Genomic DNA, 21288 nt, shown 5'->3' with positions numbered 1-21288 from the left:
AGCCAGTGTCTTTGGGTATACAGCTCCTCCACACTGTTATTGGCAATTACCTCTGAAGGTCACACATCAGTGGAGGTCAGGAGAGAGAGAGAGAAGCAAGGAGAGAGAGAGGCAAGGAGAGAGAGAGGGAGAGGGAAGCAAGGAGAGAGAGAGAGGCAAGGAGAGAGAGAGAGGGAGGGAAGCAAGGAGAGAGAGAGGCAAGGAGAGAGAGAGAGGGAGGGAGGCAAGGAGAGAGAGAGAGGGAGGGAAGCAAGGAGAGAGAGGGAAGCAAGGAGAGAGAGAGAGGGAGGGAAGCAAGGAGAGAGAGGGGCAAGGAGAGAGAGAGAGGGAGGGAAGCAAGGAGAGAGAGGGAAGCAAGGAGAGAGAGAGAGGCAAGGAGAGAGAGAGGCAAGGAGAGAGAGAGGCAAGGAGAGAGAGAGAGGGAGGGAAGCAAGGAGAGAGAGAGGCAAGGAGAGAGAGAGAGGGAGGGAAGCAAGGAGAGAGAGGGAAGCAAGGAGAGAGAGAGGCAATGAGAGAGAGAGGCAAGGAGAGAGAGAGGCAAGGAGAGAAAGAGAGGGAGGGAAGCAAGGAGAGAGAGGGAAGCAAGGAGAGAGAGAGAGGGAGGGAAGCAAGGAGAGAGAGGGAAGCAAGGAGAGAGAGAGAGGGAGGGAAGCAAGGAGAGAGAGAGGCAAGGAGAGAGAGAGAGGGAGGGAGGCAAGGAGAGAGAGAGAGGGAGGGAAGCAAGGAGAGAGAGGGAAGCAAGGAGAGAGAGAGAGGGAGGGAAGCAAGGAGAGAGAGGGGCAAGGAGAGAGAGAGAGGGAGGGAAGCAAGGAGAGAGAGGGAAGCAAGGAGAGAGAGAGAGGCAAGGAGAGAGAGAGGCAAGGAGAGAGAGAGAGGGAGGGAAGCAAGGAGAGAGAGAGGCAAGGAGAGAGAGAGAGGGAGGGAAGCAAGGAGAGAGAGGGAAGCAAGGAGAGAGAGAGGCAATGAGAGAGAGAGGCAAGGAGAGAGAGAGGCAAGGAGAGAAAGAGAGGGAGGGAAGCAAGGAGAGAGAGGGAAGCAAGGAGAGAGAGAGAGGGAGGGAAGCAAGGAGAGAGAGGGAAGCAAGGAGAGAGAGAGAGAGAGAGCGAGAAGCAAGGAGAGAGAGAGGCAAGGAGAGAGAGAGAGAGAGAGAAGCAAGGAGAGAGAGAGGCAAGGAGAGAGAGAGAGGGAGGGAAGCAAGGAGAGAGAGAGGCAAGGAGAGAGAGAGAGAGAGAGAGAAGCAAGGAGAGAGAGAGGCAAGGAGAGAGAGAGAGAGAGAGAAGCAAGGAGAGAGAGAGGCAAGGAGAGAGAGAGAGGGAGGGAAGCAAGGAGAGAGAGAGGCAAGGAGAGAGAGAGAGGGAGGGAAGCAAGGAGAGAGAGGGAAGCAAGGAGAGAGAGAGAGGCAAGGAGAGAGAGAGGGAGAGAAGCAAGGAGAGAGAGAGGGAGAGAAGCAAGGAGAGAGAGAGGCAGGCTGGGTTCCAGGAAAAAGGGAAAGAAAGCCGACCCGGTTCTTATGTAACCACCGCCCCAGAGCTGGCAGCGGCCCAGGGATCGTGCAGCTCACAGGCAGGGAAAACTAGGACGCAGCCACACACACACACACACACAAACCTAATCCTAGATACACTGTTACAGTGCCTCCTACTGACACCCTGGGGAAAGGCAGGGGAAACACCCTAAAACAGCCATGAGCTCAGACTGCACATAGAAAGTAGAGAATGGGGAGAAAGGAAGAATGCATAGGGAAAGAAAGAGAGGAAGAGAAGATAAATAAATGGCACACATTTGAGAAGCCAACATTTCTGGTCACAAATGCATTTAGGTCAAACAGAAAGTGTCAGGATATTCTATCAAACTCACACTCTCCTCTTAGTGGTCCATAACTAGGGCCAGGGATTTTCTCTGCACACTTGACCAGAACAGAAAGAACTCCTGGTCCTGTCCATGACAGCATGGTGCTGCAATATCATTGACTAAAGCTCTTCCTGAAAGCTCCATTCATCCTTCTAGTGAAGTAGGGAGGGATGTACCTAAATGGAACTAGTGCACACATTCCACAGCCCTTAGAGAGACTGACTGGGACACACATACTGGCAGCCTGCCCTACCAGCATGGGACTCACCCTGGAACAGCACAGCACTACTGGGTAAAGCGCACACACGTGCACATATGGGCACGCGCACACACCCACCTACCCACACCGTTACTTACTGATTGGGAGGGTGAGGAGAGCGGGAGAGAGGGTAACAGAGAAAGCAACTCAAATCTACCACTACAACCCCAGGCGTACTACCTACAGACACATTTCACCACCACATATAGCCACAACTACAATCACAGACCTACATTTAAGAGGACAAGGCACATTCACAGAACAACTGAAAGAGGGAGAGAAGTAGAAGAAAAAGAGGGACAACCTCAGGCATATCCATCTCATCATCAAAGGCCCTGAGCTGAAAGAGAAGAGAGGGGTGGAGGGTTAGCCATGGATTAGCATAGAGAGGATGCAGGCTGCTGTGTCAGTGTGAGCAGGGCACACCACATCATTAGATGGAACAAAAAAAAAACGAAATGTCACAGCCTTAACAAGTAGACCCTTGTTCTCATTAACTTTTTATTGGGCTTTTCTATTTAGGTGAAGTCCGTCAGTTGAAAATAGAAATTCACGCAGACGCATGATAAAAGAGCAGGTTCACACTTCCCACAACCAATAATCTGAACCTAATGATCTCTTTTGAAGGTGTTACAATTTTATTTTTTATTTTTTATTGAACCTTTATTTAACCAGGCAAGTCAGTTAAGAACAAATTCTTATTTACAATGACGGCCTAGGAACAGCGGGTTAACTGCCTTGTTCAGGGGCAGAATGACAGATTTTTTTTACCTTGTCAGCTCGGGGATTCAATCTAGCAACCTTTCGGTTACTGGGCCACCTCTCTAACCACTAGGCTACCTGCCGCCCCGAATCAACTATACCTCCTAAAAGCTACGACTGCTCTTACCAAATGACGGAGGTACTGTCAGCCATTGGTTAGCATATGGAGGATACAGGCTGCTGCTGTATCAGTGTGAGCAGGGCACACCACAACATTAGGAAGCATACACAAACTTTAGTCAGACAGTATATAAAGAGAATCTTCAAAGCACTCATGTGATGTGTATCTTAGTACACATTTAATACTTTAGAAAATACATTCATTATTAAAGGGTATTTGACACAAAACGGAAAGAGTTGGTATAATAGTAAAGGCGAGATCCATCCATTCTGAGCCAATTCCCTTTCTAGGAAGATCGGGGGTTATATCTCCCTGCTTGACCTCAGACATGAATGCTTTCATTGGACCGTGCTGGTGAGTTAGTGTCCAGCCAAGTAGTCATGAGGTCAGTCTGGCCTGGACCAGCTCAGTGTGTGTGTGTCTATGTGTGTGTACTCATCATGTAGATCCATATCATTCCGTATCACATCAGAATAAAAGGAACACACTCACACTGGTTGATGAGTCGTACAATGTGAGCGATCCTAAAAAGAGAAGGGTAGAAACTAGATAGGGTTGGTCATCGACACCACTATACTGTGATGGAGAGAAGCAGTGGTATTCGAGGTTCGGGGCTGCTGATGGAGGTAAGGTAAGGTGTGTTGTGTTGTGACTCGTGTCCTACCTTCTCTCCATATCCTCTGTCTTTGGTCATCATCTCTCGGAGGGTCTGCAGGACCTTGATACACAGCCTCTCTTCATTCTCCTCCAGAAGCTGCTTAGTGTGTTTGATCAGCCTGGGGAGAGACAGTGTCAAAGGTCACAGTGGGGTCACTAACCATGGGGTCATGGTGGGGTTAAGTTCACAAGGATTGACTGGATGGGTGGGTTTGGGGCTTTTCATTTTAAGTCATTTAACCAGAGCGACTTAGTAGGTGCATTCAACGTTTTTTTATTGGAAAACAATCACATATTAGTCATTGCAAGTAAACACTTAATTTTGTTTCTTTTCAGATGAAGTCTGTCAAGTGGAAATAGAAATTCACGCAGACACATAACTTAAGATAAAAAACAGCTTCACGTTTCCCACGACCAATAATCTTATCCACAAATGTTCTCTTTTTGAAGGCCTTGGCCACACCCAACTATACTGAACAAAAATAGAGAACGCAACATGTAAACTGCTGGTCCTACATTTCATGAGCTGAAATCAATTTGACACTAGAAGGTACACTCGACGGTGTTGGTACTGCCAGAATGAGGGTGTCCGTAGTTCCACTGGTGTTGCCACTGTGTGTCTGGGTTCAGGGAGAGACCGACACACAGACCACCACCCAACCTGACATCTGGACTAAACTGGAAGACCTCAGAAACATTGTGCACAACCTGGGGATCATCGGGATGAAGCAACACAGATTGAACTATCCTTCTATAAGAGCCATGTGGTTGATCTGAAAGTGGAGCAGACATCACCAAGTACCACATGTGAGGTCAGGAGAGTGACGGTACAGTCACAAAGATCCTATTAATTTAATAATTACCTGTTCTCACATGTAATTCCATGGGTACAGTAATGTGAAAACTTTGCATAATCATTTTACATTATCCATCACAGCAACCATATTGGGCCCGATTCAGACTTAGGAAATGTACGCCTTTTCTACGTGCGCCTTTCCTAAACACTTCTCAGTAGTTGGAATTCAGACTTACCTTACTTACTGTGCTTTCGGAAAGTATTCAGACCCCTTGACATTTTCCACATTGTTACAGATTTATTCTAAAATTGATTCAATTGTTGCCCCCTCTCATCAAGCTACACACTAAACCCCATAATGACAAAGCAAAAACGTAAATATCACACAAGTATTCAGACCATTTACTCAGTACTTTGTTGAAGTACTTTTGGCAGCGATTACAGCCTCAAGTCTTCTTGGGTATGACGCTACAAGCTAGGCACACCTGTATTTAGGGAGTTTCTCCCATTCTTCTCTGCAGATCATCTCAAGCTCTGTCAGGTTGGATGGGGAGCATTGCTGCACAGCTATTTTCAGGTCTCTCCAGAGATGTGCGATCGGGTTCAAGTCCGGGTTCTGGCTGGGTCACTCAAGGACATTCCGAGACCTGTCCCGAAGCCACTCCTGTGTTGTCTTGGCTGTGTGCTTAGGGTCATTGTCCTGTTGGATGGTGAACCTTCGCCCCAGTCTGAGGTGCTGAGCGCTCTGGAGCAGGTTTTCATCAAGGATCTCTCTGTACTTTGCTACATTCATCTTTCCCTCGATCCTGACTAGTCTCCCAGTCCCTGCCACTGAAAAAGATCCCCACAGCAAGAAGCTGCCACCACCAGGTTTCCTCCAGACGTGACATTGGCACTCTGAACTCTTTGGCCTATCTAGAGCTCTGTCAGAGTGACCATCGGGTTCTTGGTCACCTCCCTGACCAAGACCCTTCTCCCCGATTGCTCAGTTTGGCCGGGCGGCCAGTTCTAGGAAGAGTCTTGGTGGTTCTAAACTTCTTCCATTGAAGAATGATGGAGGCCAATGTGTTTTTGGGGACCTTCAATGCTGCAGAAATGTTTTGGTACCCTTCCCCAGATCTGTGCCTCAACACAATCCTGTCTCAGAGCTCTACGGAAAATACCTTCGACCTCATGGCTTGGTTTTTGCTCTGACAAAACACTGTCACCTGTGGGACCATATACAGACAGGTGCATGCCTTTCCAAATCATGTCCAATCAGTTGAATTTACCAGAGGTGGACTCTAATCAAGTTGTAGAAACATATAAAGGATGATCAATGGAAAGAGGATGCACCTGAGCTCAATTTCAAGTCTCATAGCAAAGGGTCTGAATACTTGTGGAAATAAGGTATTGCTGTTTTTTTTTTTACATTTAATAAATATGCAAACATTTCTAAAAACCTGTTTTCGCTTGGAAATAAGGTATTGCTGTTTTTTTTACATTTAATAAATGTGCAAACATTTCTAAAAACCTGTTTTCGCTTCGTCATAATTTGCAAATAAATTCATTAAAAATCCTACAATGTGATTTTCAGGATTTTTTTCTAATTTTGTCTGTCATAGTTGAAGTGTACCTATGATGAAAATTACAGGCCTCTCTCATCTTTTTAAGTGGGAGAACTTGCACAATTGGTGACTGACTAAGTACTTTTTTGCCCCACTGTATGTGGGTATAACTGACGGTGGCTACCAATAGTGGCAAATATTTAACACGATACAAATTGTAGAAAACACAGTGAAAAATCCAGGCATATAATTAAAACAACCTAAAAATCATAAATCAAATTGGTAGGTTTGGCGCTATACTGTTATTTGCGCATAGCTACAGATGCTATGGGTATCCAAATGTCATCCCGTTATTAAATCAAGCTTTATTTATACAGCACATTTCAGATATGAATGCAACACAATGCGCTTCACAGGAAAAAAACGAGTACAAAAAATGAAAATAAAAACATATTTACTACACAAGAAACATGAGGATAAAAACACAAAAGAATAACAATTTAAACTGAAAGCAGCCTAAGGAAAATTGAAGTTAAAAAGGTACGTTTTAAGATCCCTTTAAATATGTCCACAGCTTCAGCCCCCACAGGTTTTTTGGCAGGCTAGTCCAGAGGCAAGGGGCATAGTAACTAAAAAAAGAGGCCTCTCCATGCCTCTTGGTCCTAGGCTTTGGGATAGCTAAAAGGCCAGTGCCAGAGTATGTGAGGGACCTATTGGGTACATAACTTAAAAGGATGTCTGATATGCATTGGGGTGCACAATCGTGGATTAATTTGAAAACCAATAGAAGAATCTTAAAATGAATTCTAAAACTCATAGGCAGCCAGTGCAGAGTCTTTAAAACTGGTGTAATGTGTGCTCTCCGTTTGGTCTTGGTCAGTACCCATGCTGCAGCATTCTGTATGTTTTGCAATGGCTTTCTTGGGTAGACCAGACAGGAGAGCATTACAGTAGTCAAGCCTGATTGTAATAAAAGCATGGATGAGTCTCTCTGTATCAGCCTAAGAGAGTAAGAGGTAAACACCTCTCCGGGAAGAGGAAGGGCGTGGTTGTATGCTTCATGATTAACAACTCATGGTGTAATCATAACATAGAGGAACTCAAGTCCTTCTGCTCACCCGATCTAGAATTCCTTACAATCAAATGTTGGTCAAATTACCTCCCCAAATAATTATTGTCAGTTATCGTCACAGCTGTGTACATGTGTACATGGCTGAATATAAACAGTTAGTTTATAGCTAGTCACGCCGCAAGGCAATCAAAAAAGAAAAATGCCAGTACAGGGAATAAGGAGTCGCAATTCAACGGCTCAGACACGAGATGTGGCAGGGACTAGTTAAGAGGCGACTCCGGGATGCTGGCCTTCGAGGCAGAGTTCCTCTATCCAGTGTGTGTTCTTTTGCCCATCTTAATCTTTCTTTTTATTGGCCTGTCTGAGATATGGCTTTTTCTTTGCAACTCTACCTAGAAGCCCAGCATCCCGGAGTCGCCTCTTCACTGTTGACGATGAGACTGGTGTTTTGCGGGTACTATTTAATGAAGCTGCCAGTTGAGGACTTGTGAGCCATCTGTTTCTCAAACTAGACACTAATGTACTTGTACTCTTGCTCAGATGTGCACCGGGGCCTATCCTTCATTTCTCAGAACAAGAATAGACTGACGAGTTTCAGAAGAAAGTTCTTTGTTTCGGGCCATTTTGAGCCTGTAATCGAACCCACAAATAATGACGTTCCAGATACTCAACGAGTCTAAAGAATGCCAGTTTTATTGCTTCTTTAAATCAGGACAACAGTTTTCAGCTGTGCTAACATAATTGCAAAAGGGTTTGATAATGATCAATTAGCCTTTTACAATTATAAACTTGGATTAGCGTGCCATTGGAACACAGGAGTGATGGATGCTGATAATGGACCTCTAAGGCTAATATAATAATAATCGATTAAATGTTTTATTTTTATTATATATTTAAATCAGCCGATTCCAGCTAGAATAGTCATTTACAACATTAACAATGTTTACACTATTTCTAATCAAGTTGATGTTATTTTAATGGACAGAAAATGTGCTTTCCTTTCAAACAAGCACATTTCTAAGTGACCAAACTTTTGAACGGAAGTGTCTCTGTCAGTCAGTGTGAGAGTGAGAGTGAGAGTGAGAGAGAGAGAGAGAGAGAGAGAGATATATTAGTTGAAGTCGGAAGTTTACATACACCTTAGCCAAATACATTTAAACTCAGTTTTTCACAATTCCTGACATTTAATCCTGGTCAAAATTCCCTGTCTTAGGTCAGTAAGGAACACCACTTAATTTTAAGAATGTGAAATGTCAGAATAATAGTAGAGAGAATTATTTATTTAAGCTTTTATTTCTTTCATCACATTTCCAGTGGGTCAGAAGTTTACGTATTTTCCAAGCTGTTTAAAGGCACAGTCAACTTAGTGTATGTAAACTTCTGACCCACTGGAATTGAAATACAGTGAATTATAAGTGAAATAATCGGTCTGTAAACAATTGTTGGAAAAATGACTTGTGTCATGCACAAAGTAGATGTCCTAACCGACTTCACAAAACTATAGTTTGTTAACAAGAAATTTGCAGTGGTTGAAAAACAAGTTTTAATGACTCCAACCTAAGTGTATGTAAACTTCTGACTTCAACTGTATCCAGAGCTTTTGCAGCATTTTGTCCACCCAATCAAGGATCAGAGAATAAATCTAGAACTGAAAGCTTAAGCTACAGCTAGCTAGCACTGCAGTTCATACAATGTGGTGAGTAGTTGACTCAAAGAGAGAGAAAGACAATAGTTGAACAGTTTCAACAAATACATTTCTTCAAAATTGAAGGAGAAGCAAGAGAGGAAGGGAGAGGGAGAGAGTTAAAGCTATATTTCGTAGTATTTTTCTTTTCACTTGCTAATTTAGCCTCCTCAAAACACCCGGCTCAAACAGAGAAGGATGCTATGTTAGCTAGCTGGCTATCCAACACTAGAACCCTTCCATGTCAAGGAAGCTTTTGGTTTTAATAATTTATTGCCACCGGGGCCCACCGGTGTAACTGCTAAACTGCTTGCTGACTGTACACTGTACTGTAATTGTAGCGGGTTTACTAATGCGTTACTTCTATTCTATGTTGACTATGATGTTAGATAATATGGTAACAACAAAGTAGCTATGTGTAGCAGTTATGACATGAAGGTTTGTCTTGGAAATGTTTTTCGCCTGGTCACAGACAGCTGATGTGTTGTGCACTGAAGTCCACAAGCAAAGAGAAAAGGTGAGAGAGGAGAAGAGCGCATAGAATCGAAAATAATTACAATGACCAAAGTTCTCATACTGTTTGTATGTGGCTGCAATGAAAGTGAACTGTGTGTGCGCGTGTGATCATTCTGCCGATTCTGTTGAAAAACAGAACGGAACGAAACGGGGATAAACATACCTGAATTTGTCCAATAGAAACTCTAGTTTGCAACTGTTGGACTAACGATTACACCCCAGATCAGCTAGATGAAGGCAAGAGTGTGCAAGGCAGGCATTGAATGGGTCACGGTTTGTCACCTTGATTACAAAAAACTATCTTGACCCATGCACCTACGTTGTAAACTTTCATTCACAGGCTAGGTTGTAAGCAACCTCGTGATGTGTTTAGGGAAATTTTGGAGTATCCATGTGGTAGCCTAAAGCTATCAATGTTACATTGAGCTGGGTGAATGGAATATGAATGACAGTCATCCACTATGCTGTAATAGAAATAAGGCCATGGCAAAATGGCACCAATTGCCACTGCATTTATCAGATGTTTTTATTTCTTTATCAATCTCCAGCGCAAGCAGCAGAGCTGTCAACCAGACTGACTAGCAGTGAGAAAGAGGTGGAGGTGGAGGAGCTGTAGAGAGAATGCAGTTAATGTAGCTACTCTAAATCTTAGAAGACATGGTGATTCAATAATACATCTATTTAATCATAATTCACTTCCTCCTCTACCATGTTCTATTCACAGACAGACCAAAGGTGGTGTTCTCTACTGCTCTGACTAACTCTGTAGGACCCTTCCGTAGTGACACTATGCTGATCCTTGCCAGGCTTACAACCAAATTACAGTTACCACATACTGTTCATGGCATACATTTCAACCATTTGAGGACAAAATAATGTGCACGAATGTCTGAATATGTTTTTTATCCTGATCCAGGTCTCTTCACAGCGCCAGCGAGAGGAGTCTACTACTTCAGATACACTGTCTGTGGTGGTCAGGATACAGAACCAATAGTTGTACACTTGTATAAGAACAACCAGAGTATAGTAGTTACAGGTGAAATGAATGATGGCCAGGACGAGTATGAATCTAATGCAGCAGTCCTAGAGTTAGAGGATGGAGATGTGGTCTACCTGCAGCTGGAATCAGCCCACCAGGTTTATAATGATATCCTTACTCGTACCACCTTCAGTGACTTCCTGCTCTTCACCATGTAGTTTCAGGGTGTGAATGAATGTTTCCTCCCACCAATACATTCATAAAGAATGGGCAATGTGTCTGTCATTACTTTGAGCTTTCAAAGTGAAATACATATAATGACCTGTCTATATACCAGAGGTGTGGACTCGAGTCACATGACTTGGACTTGAGTCACAAATATGACAACTCGACTTTGACTTTAACACCAATGACTCGTGACTTGACTTGGACCTGAGCCTTACGACTCGACCTGACTTGATACCCTCCCCAAGCCCAAATCTAAAAAATTATGCTATTAAAAAGTGTGCAGCGCATCAACTCTTCATTTAACGATTACAGTTTGAATCGGACAGCAGCCAATAAAATTGTGCCAGATGAGAAAACGTTGTGCGTGGCAGTGCAGAGGAACGTTGGCGGGTGAATTCAGATGGAGCCCTTGGAAAGATGATACCCAAAATTATTTGAATATAAAGACAACGCTGTATCAACAAAAAAATGGATTGCAACTTGCAAAACATGCGGGAAGAAAATTACCGACGGAGGCGCAACAATTTCCAACTTTGTTCGACATTTGAAGCTGCACAAAGAACAATAAGTTGTGGCTAATATGGCTGACAGCTATATATTTTATTACTTTACTAGTGTTTCATGTTGGCTAGCGTAAAGGTAAATCAATGAGCTTCCACACAGACAGTCAGTGCGGGAACGTGATCATTGCACCCAAGATTGAGCTACAAACGACGAGGCAGTTGGTAGCCTAAATCCTGCCTGACGTTCCTAAAACAAGGTTGGGCGATTGTGTACAAGCCTACATCGCCCGATTGTGCCCCATAGCGATCCTCAATAGTCGATCACTATTGGGGGGGGTCTTTCTCATGGCTACCATACCAAAAATATAACATTTATTTGGAAAGTATCTATATATTTTTAAAAGCATTCATGATTTGCGTAAATGAAATATACTAACAATTACTCGTCTTAAAAATATGAAATGGTATTACATTTGGTGAAGAGCACGCATAGCACATTCATTGGTATATTGTAATTACTTCGCCACCATGGCCTATATATTGCCTTACCTCCCTTAACTTACCTAATTTCCACACACTGTATACAGACCTTTTCTACTGTATTATTGACTGTATGTTTGTTTATTCCATGCGTAACTCTGTGTTGTTGTATGTGTCGAACTGCTTTGCTTTATCTTGGCCAGGTCGCAGTTGTAAATGAGAACTTGTTCTCAACTAGCCTACCTGCTTAAATAAATGTGAAAAAAAGAGCACATTATGACTTGTTTAGGACTCGAAACTCAAAGTTAAAGACTTGACGGTCTTGACTTGAGACTTGTCTCGGGACTTGCCCGTCTTGACTTGGGACTTGACTTGGGACTTACCTGTGACTTGTAAAACAATGACTTGGTCCCACCTCTGCTACATACTATCCCATACACTGTATACGTTGTTTAGTGTGGGGTGGGATTGTTACTGTGAAGACACGTACTTGCAGATGAAGCCGCCACTCTCACACTTCCTGCGGGAGTCAGTGTTCTCAGGGAAGAGTAGCTCGGGCCGATGCAGTACATCCACTAGGACAGACAGCTCAGCCTGGACCAACGGACGCAGGCGGTCTTCTAGAGCTGACACTATGTCCTACAGAGACAAAGGGACAGGGAGGGAAAGGGGGAGAGAGAAAGAGGGGCAGAGAGAAAGAGGGGCAGAGAAAAAGGGAGCGAGTTAAAGGGATAGTGTGAGATTCTGTCAATTAATGATAAAGACAGTTGTGCTAAGCTCATGAGGCATTTATAAGTTATATTATTCAAGAATAAATTAGTAAATATAAAGAATTGAAATGACAGTTACCAACTTCACAAATCCCAGACTGTAGCTTTAAATTTTTGTGCCTCAGTGTGGTAAAGGGATTGTGCGAGATTTTGCCAATGAAGCCCTTTTTGTACTTACCTAGAGTCAGAAACTCATACCTTTTGTGTGTCTTTGACGGAAGTTGAAGGAAGTTGAAGGTCGTTTTGTGAGCCATAGCTAGCAATTGTGCTAGTTCACAACTGCCCATCTGACTCTGGGTAATTAGAGAAAGGCTTAATTGCCAAATTCTCGCACTACCCCTTTAACACACTGAGGCACAAAAAATGTAAGCTGGTCTGGGATTTGTGAAGTTGATAACTGTCATTTCAATTCTGATTCTTGAAGAATATATCTTATAATGGGCTTATGAGCTTAACACAACTGTCTGTCTTTATCATAACCCAAAATATAAGGTTTTATTAATCCATTGTTCACAAACAACAAGAATGTAAACAAACTATGTATAGCTTCAAAATTGTTAAAACTATCGCTTGGATGTCATGGTCTGTCAGTCCTTGCATGTGTAGAGCAATATCTATGAAAATAGGAGGGATTACATTTCCCTAGCCCCGTCCCTCAGACAGACTCACACAAACAGTGTACCCACCTGAAGTCTCTCGATGATGTTCCTGTAGTCTCGGGAGGTGGTCAGTACTGAGTCTCTGCGTGCAGCGTTACGGGCAGACATTCTCCAGGACATGGCTGTCTTCTGAACGATGTTGTTGGACTTCACAAACAGGTTGTTCACCTGGCTGTCCAGATCCACTGGGATGGCTATGGCTCGCCCTTTAGCTATCACATTCAGTACCAGTCAAAAGTTTGGACACGCCTACTCATTCAAGGGTTTTTCTATATTTTTACTATTTTCTACATTGTAGAATAATAGTGAGTACCTCAAAAGTATGAAATAACACATATGGAACCATGTAGTAACCAAAAAAAGTGTCAAACAAATCAAAATATATTTTATATTTGAGATTCTTCAAAGTAGCCAACCTTTGCGCACTCTTGGCATTTTCTCAACCAGCTTCATGAGGTAGTCACCTGGAATGCCTTTCAATTAACAGGTGTGTGTTGTGTTGTGTTGACATAGGGGAGGTATCAGTTGTTTTGTGACAACATAGAGGAGGTATACAGAAGAAAGCCTTATTTGGTAAAAGACCAAGTCCATATTATGGCAAGAACAGCCCAAATAAGCTAAGGGAAACGACAGTCCATCATTACTTTAAGACATGAAGGTCAGTTTATACGGAACTTTTCAAGAACCTTGAACGTTTCTTCAAGTGCAGTCGCAAAAAATTCATCAAGCTCTATGATGAAACGGGCTCTAATGAGGACCGCGCCACAGGAAAGGAAGACCCAGAGTTAACTCTGCTGTAGAGGATAAGTTCATTAGATATAACTGCACCTCAGATTGCAGCCCAAATAAATGCTTCACAGAATTCAAGTAGACACATCAACATCAAATGCTCAGAGGAGACTGCATGAATCAGGCATTCATGGTTGAATTGCTGTAAATAAACCACTACTAAAGGACACCAATAAGAAGAAGAGACTTGCTTGGGCCAAGAAACATGAACAAAGGACATTAGACCGGTGGAACTCTGTCCTTTGTCTGATAATCTAACTGTGAGATCTTTGGTTACAACCTCCGTGTCTTTGTGAGAAGCAGAGTAAGTGAACAGATGATCTCCGCATGTGTGGTTCCCACCTTGAAGCATGGAGAAGGTGTGATGGTGCTTTGCTGGTAACACTGTTGATTATGTATTTAGAATTCAAAGCATACTTAACCAGCATGGCTACCACAGCATTCTGCAGCGATACGCCATCCCATCTGGTTTGAGCTTAGCGGGACAATCATTTGTTTTTCAACAGGACAATGACCCAACACACCTCCAGGATGTGTAAGGGCTATTTTTCCAAGAAGGAGAGTGAGGGAGTGCTGCATCAGGTGACCTGATTTAACCCAATTCGCAGCAGGTAGCCTAGTGGTTAGAGTGTTGGGCCAGTAACGGTTGCTGGATTGAATCCCCGAGCTGACAAGGAAAGAAAATCTGTCGTTCTGCCCCTGAGCAAGGCAGTTAACCCACTGTTCCCCGGGCACTGAAGATGTGGATTTCGATTTAAGGCAGACCCCCGCACCTCTCTGATTCAGAGGGGTTGGGTTAAATGCAGAATACACATTTCAGTTGAAGGCATTCAGTTGTACAACTGACTAGGTATCCCACTTTCCCTTTACAATTGGGATGAGTTGGACCGCAGAGTGAAGGAAAAGCAGCCAACAAGTGCACAGCATACGTGGGAACTCCTTCAAGACTGTTGGAAAAGCATTCCAGGTGAAACTGGTTGAGAGAATGCCAAGAGTGTGCAAATAATATAAAATATATTTTGATTTTTAAAAACTTTTTGGTGTCATTTCATAGTTTTGATGTCTTCAATATTTTTCTACAATGAATGAGTAGGTGTGTCGAAACTTTTGACTGGCACTGTAAACACAACCAAGGAAGATGTCATACAACACTCATCTTCAGAGTACATCCCAATCATAATAGCACTGCCTCATCAGGGAATTTGACTAACAAATGACCAACAAATGGCTAACATCAAGTTGGATTTCTTTGACAACCCCAATATATAAAGTGTTATACAGTTGGTCAAATCTATACATACAATAGAGTAGGTCATAGAAGCCAGGTTAATTTGAGGGATCTTTGTTGGAAATGTAAATCGGAGCTACAGTAGTATCGGGGGTTAGTGTTATGAATGTGTTGTACTTCTTACCCACGTCAGACAGCACCTTGATACAGCTCTCCACTGAACCCTTCTGGACTGGGACCAACCAGTTACAGTGGTACACTCTGAACACTGCCTGTAACTGCTGTACAAACACTGGCTGCCTGGTCTGAGGAGGGTTAGGAGAGGGAGAGGAGAGGAGGGGAGTGAGAGGTAGAATAATTGAGTTATAAAAAAATGATCAACTAGATAATACTATAAGGTTTATTTAACCATGTTATTGTATACTTGACATGGATTCTTCCGACTCACACTAACTATTAAGGCTCCACCATTACAAACCATACCTCCACCTAGCCCTGTGAAACAACACGGTGGCCGCAATCTGGAAATCAATCACGCCAAAAAACTAGTACAGTGACAAAGTGGAATCACACTTCAATGGCCTCGACGCAAGATGCAATGTGGCAAGAACTTCAAACCATTGGGGATTCTAAAAGGAAAACCAGCTGCGTGGAGAACACAATGTCTCTATCCAAGATGAGCAAAACACTTTTTATGCTCGCTTCGAGCTAATCAACACCGCTCCTCCTACGAGAGCTCCTGCTACTGAAGAGGACAGTGAGCGCTCGATCTCTGTGGCAAACTTGAGTAAGACCTTCAAGTATGTAAATATTCACAAGGCAGCCGACCCCTATGGTTTCCCCGGCCGCGTCCTTAAGAGCATGTCCATACCAGCTGGCTGGAGTGTTTACAGATATATTCAACCTTTCCCTCTCCCAGTCTGATCTTCAAGTTTCAAGATGTCCACCACTGTCCCTGTACCCAAGCAAACAAAGGTAACCTGCCTTAATGATCATCGCTGTAGCTCTCACTTCTGTAATTAAGTGCTATGAGAGGCTGGTCAAGGACCACATCAACTCCACCGTACCCGACATCATGGACCCATTAACATTTTCATACCGACCCAACAGATCCACAGATGACGCAGTCGCCATTGCTCTGCACAGTGCCCTATCCCAGCTAGACAAGAGGAATACCTATGTGAGACTACAGCTCAGCTTTCAACGCCATAGTCTCTTCCAAGCTCGTTACTAAGCTCATGGCCCTGGGTATGAACACCTCCCTCTGCAACTGGACTGGTGGTGAGGGTAGGCAACAACACCTACACCACGATGACTCTCAACAGGAGGGGCCCCTCAAGGGTTGTGTGCTCAGCCACCTCCTGTACTCCCTGTACATCCACGACTGAGTAGCCCACAATACAACGGTGGTGGGCCTGATCGCCGACAAAACAGCCTACTGGGAGGAGGTTAAAGCCCTAGCAGGTTGGTGCCAGGAAAACCAAGGAGATGCTCATGAACTACAGGAAACAGGAAGGGGAGCACGCCCCTATTGACATTGACAGGGCTGCAATGGAGAAGGTCAGAAGCTTCAAGTTCCTCTGCGTGCACATCACAGAATACTTAAGAGTACAGATTATTGTATGAAACAATACAGATTTTTTTCTTAAATATAATTTTAAAAATTTGATTTGATTGAGTAAATGTATTTATTGGTTTATTTTAATTGTGAAATAAAATGTAATGAATGTAATGTAATGAATTGAAGGTTATTTGTTAAAGTGGCAGTGAGGTTGAAATAATACTATTTTTGTGTAAAAGCTGATTGAAAGAAATGACTGGAATTTCAGCCAGTTCAGTTGGGATGTGATTACAATGTGATGTGTCACAATGTGATCTGATTATAATAGACCAATGACTGTTCATCTGGGTAAGGGGCGGGCTCTAGACCAACCTATCAGCCAATCAGGGCTGTGTATGTAAATATCTTCAAATTTGCTCACGATAACTGTGAGCATTCCACAGACCAAAGGAGGCTCAGGGAAATACATTAATACATTATTATTCATTAAATAAACACACACAGTGATTTATTAGAGAATACAGAGATAATTTAAAAATACAATTACAAAGACAGAATGGGGGCTAAATGTACTGATTTTAAAGGTTGTGTCATTAGATTTAGGGTGTGGTTGGGTGGGCAGAAGTTTTAGGCCAAAAACATTCTGGTGAAAAAAATGGGGTCCCAGCTGAAAAAGTGAACACCTAGTCATGTGCATTAACACCTAGTCATGTGTGGTCCCCATTTCAAAAAATGTATATAAAATACCTCTGTCAGGTTCCCCAAAAGTGAGGCCTGCAGCAGAGGATAAAAGCAGTCAAAGAATAAAACAATTGTCAGTGATGATTTTCAGAACAAGCCACTTGATAACCTGGTTTCTCTCCTCTCTTACACAGTCTCCACATTGGTGCAGATGTCCATAATAAAGGTCTCGAAGGTGGTATTCCTTTTATTCTAGGAATTGAAGAGCAGTTTACCAAGAACTAGATGAATGGACATTGAACATAAAGAGCTAGGGGATGGGGGATTGATAAACAATTACAAAATGCTGTCTACCAAGGTTATGACTCCCGTGTACAACAGGAAAACATCACTCAGTGACACCGTGATAACAATCATTATAGACTGTGACAGGAGTAGGCTACAGCCCTCTAAGGCTAGCTCTACGGGATTATGACAAACTCCATGTTCCAAGATAGAAAGATAACATAAACGGCAGATGAGATTGTGAAAACTGAGAGGAAGGAAGGTTGTACTGGCTTTCTCCGAAAGACCTTGGTTCCTCTTACAGAACGTCCCTCTCTTTTCTGGGTAGGGATGTGGGTTGCCGTTGGTTACCTGCAGGCTGGTGCTCTGGTCGGAGAAGGGTGAGCTGAAGAAAGTGGTCACGATGCTCATGACTGTCTCGGTCACATAGCTCTCCAAGACCGTGTCGGCATGTTTGCGGTCACTCGTGTTGTTGGACACCTGCAGAGGTCACAAGGTGAACACAACCCATTCCTGTTTCACCTGCAGTTGTACTGCACTTATGACATCTATACATTCTGAACATAGTGTAGGAAATCCAGGCCTTTGTATAGTATAGTGAAGGACCAATGAGATTTCTTAGAAGTATATTACAGTTTATTATAGGGAGGATAAACTGTATTTATGCTAATAATTATGCTATTGTGCTCCAATGATGCCTTCTAAATTTCCTTAATATTTCTTTATAAAAGTTTGTTTGAAACCCTGATCCATTCTCATCAGTCATTCAGACGTATAACTCTTGCCTGGTTATTTCTACTTAGAAAAGTCTTGAACGGGCCGCCTAACATTCTGACCACACCACCCGCTTTGCGTGTGAAGCGTTGCAAAATAAATTTACACAATAATTTCATCAAAACTGCTTGTGCGCGTCAAAGTTGCTCTGGATAAGAGCGTCTGCTAGTTGGTGCTTTGAGAACTAACAATCACCTCAATAAAAGCTAGACAGTCAGGGAGAATAAAAAATTCCAAAAGGTATGCATTCAGGAGTATTTTTATCATGGCATGGGGCCCTCATTGATTTCGTTATAAATGTTTGAGTCACTCAGATAGCATAAGCCATGGCAAGATGTGTAGAATTGCAAGAAATGTGCTTTAAAACTGTAAATATTTCTCTCAGCCTCATGGCAAAATATGTAAAACTGCAAAAAATAGCTTTAATTCAGCAACATTATTTCTCCGCCACATGGCAAAATGTGTAGAATTGCAGGAAATTAGCTTTAAAACGGCAACATTTTATCACTGTGGCCAACAGGAGGGCCTCAAATGTTCTGAACGCACCATGGCCACGCCCATGTTCACGCCTCCCACCACCTAAGCCCCATTTTGATCTAGAAAAAACCTGTGTTCGAATACCCATACTGCATATTACATAAATATATACTGTATACTGTATACTTAAGTATATACTACATACTATTAGTTCATTTTAGTATACTGTAAATGGAAGAGTATCTTTTCAGTTTACTAGCTCTTCGCCGGTCTACCGGAAGTTGATGCCGTTGCTATGCAACCTCTTGCAAGCTAGTTAGCATAACACATTAATAGTTAGACATTTTATGGATTCGGATGTGTTCTTAAATTCAATATGTTCTTAAAATCAATATGGATTGCCAGAGTGTGATCTTAAATTCAGAGCGTTGTCAGATTGTCCATTTGTAAATTGAGATAACTTTGCTTTTGGAGCGGACACCGGACGCTCGGGCCATGGATTATGTTTGATTTGAGCGATCTGACCTTACACCGGCAGTCAAGCACCCAAGCTAACGTTGGCTACTTCCAGACACAAATGAGAGTGACCAATCTGACCATTGTACTCGCCCTAGCAGAGCTGGTTAGGCAGTTTCCGTGTTATCCAGAGCGTTGGTGACTAACTGTGTTGCTGGCAACAATTTAATTATGCTTTTTTGCAGACTTAACTGACACCAGCCATATTCAACCAGTGTTGATTACTCATAAATAAATTATTTACGAAAGCACCCAAATGTCCATTGAGAACGCACAATGACTATACCATTTAGCTAACCTAAGAATGACAGGAATAATAAAGTCAATAAACATTGGGTAGTTAGTTAGATAGCCTATAGTTAATATACTGGCAAGTTTGATGTATAAGAAGCCAAGTAACTTTAAGTAGCTAGCTAACATACCGGTACATACTGCTGTAATGATATGCTATGTGGTTCGTAAGGACAGTGTAGCTAACAAATTGTCAGCCAACATAACGTGTAAGGTAACTTATTTGAAAAGTAATTACTTTATTACATTGCTCAACATTGTTAGCATTTGTCATAATTAGTATCTGCTATTGTTGGACTTCGGTGGCATATTTTCTACCATTTTCTTCAAACCTGAAAACGATGTGATGCCACACCCATTTCCTGAAGAATTGCATCAAGGTCCCTAAAGTACGGAAATAGTGTCCTCTGTGTGTATACTTCATATTTTGGCGAATCTAGTACAACATACTATGACCAGTAAGCATAATATATACTCAATTCACATCAAATACTATGGTTAGTGTGGGGAGTATTCAAACACAGCTCCTGTCTTGTATAAGTCTCTCACCCTGCAGATGTCCACCAGGAAGTTCTCAAAGAGCTTCCACATGTGGTTGCTGGTGTAGATCTCCTTCATCTCCACCTCCGTGTCCACGTAGCAGTGGTTCAGGAAGTTGATGTAAGCTATCTTCACCTGGAGAGGACAGCGTTAAGCACACTCATTACACCCTGTCCACCCTGCTCAAGGAGTTGTTTTACAATGATGATGAATACATCCTGATGTGATTCTAGCTCAGGGCAGGGCACAGTGATTGGGGCCTGTTAGTTGACTAATCTAGGGGCCATGGTTGTTCTGAGTTTGTCCCTGTAGAGTAGGGCTCACTACTGTCTAAGACCGAAAAGATGACAGATAGTGGACAATGACTTGTCCATAAGAGTGAGACGAAGAGCAGACAGGCCATTATAGGAAAGGTTAGATGATGAATGGCAGGCCTGTGAAGACTTGGGGATCCACAGCCCCCTGCTCTACACCTTCAAGTCGAACCCCAACTCCCTAAGCCCTACCCTTCTCCCTAACCCTAAACTCTGCATCTTCCATCCTGAAGCACCTCAGCTCACCTCAGGGATACAGTCCTCGTGGGTGACCACCCTCACTATGTCGTCCAGAGGCAGCAGAGAGTTACATTTGATCTCAGTGTAGACATTCTTTCCCTCAGTGCAGACAGCCAGCAGCTCTACCAGGTGGATGTGGTACATCAGAGGACTGTTCTGATCCATACGGTCTCGCTCCGACCGCATCATCGTGACCAGGGTCTGGAAGGACGCACGGTCGTTGTAGAACACCAGCACGTCCTCGCCAGCATTCACCAGCTAGGGGGAGAAAGGGACAGAGAAGAAACATATACTAAGTCAATGGAACAAAATTGACTATGGAACAGTTGAATGCCGGGTATTTTATGTGTGGATAAGGATCGAAAAATACAACAAACTGTGTAGGACACAATTTGATTTCATTGGGTGGTTATGATTTGATTTAATGACGAATTTGCCATACGACTGGCTGGGCAGAATAAGAAATTAGCAATGAGACAACAGGGTGAGGATGAGATAGTTACCTCAGCCATGACGATGTCTTGACACTTCTTAATGAACTTGCTCTCGGCCTTGACGATGGTCTGCAAGAACTTGAGGTACTGGACGTTGCGGCCGTGCGTCTCGATGCAGTGGACAAAGTGCTGTACTACGCGCTCGTTGATCTCACTGCACAGCTGGAAGTTATTCATGAAGATATGTTGCATGGTGACAGCCTCTAGGATCTGA

General features: G+C 43.1%; 1 protein-coding gene across 5 annotated transcripts in view; it reads right to left on the bottom strand.

The window, feature by feature from the left end:
* The window catches only part of LOC115143109 (inositol 1,4,5-trisphosphate receptor type 1), a 169181-nt gene that overhangs the window by 50632 nt on the left and 97261 nt on the right, over positions 1–21288 (bottom strand). For 3 of the 5 annotated variants that reach the window (XM_029683198.2, XM_029683199.2, XM_029683200.2), the window contains exons 31-38: positions 21084–21284; positions 20587–20838; positions 20036–20161; positions 17780–17908; positions 15086–15206; positions 12912–13096; positions 11946–12094; positions 3658–3769 (exon numbers count right to left, since the gene is read on the bottom strand). In XM_029683198.2, coding sequence (XP_029539058.1) covers positions 3658–3769; positions 11946–12094; positions 12912–13096; positions 15086–15206; positions 17780–17908; positions 20036–20161; positions 20587–20838; positions 21084–21284 — 1275 coding nt within the window. Of the gene's footprint in view, positions 1–2414; positions 2451–3657; positions 3770–11945; positions 12095–12911; positions 13097–15085; positions 15207–17779; positions 17909–20035; positions 20162–20586; positions 20839–21083; positions 21285–21288 lie in introns of all 5 variants that reach the window. The other 2 variants (XM_029683196.2, XM_029683197.2) reach the window with 1 other exon arrangement.

The sequence above is a fragment of the Oncorhynchus nerka genome, linkage group LG15 (genome assembly GCF_034236695.1).
Source record: "Oncorhynchus nerka isolate Pitt River linkage group LG15, Oner_Uvic_2.0, whole genome shotgun sequence".
Classification (NCBI taxonomy): domain Eukaryota; kingdom Metazoa; phylum Chordata; class Actinopteri; order Salmoniformes; family Salmonidae; genus Oncorhynchus; species Oncorhynchus nerka.
This window is presented reverse-complemented; position numbering and strand designations above follow the sequence as displayed.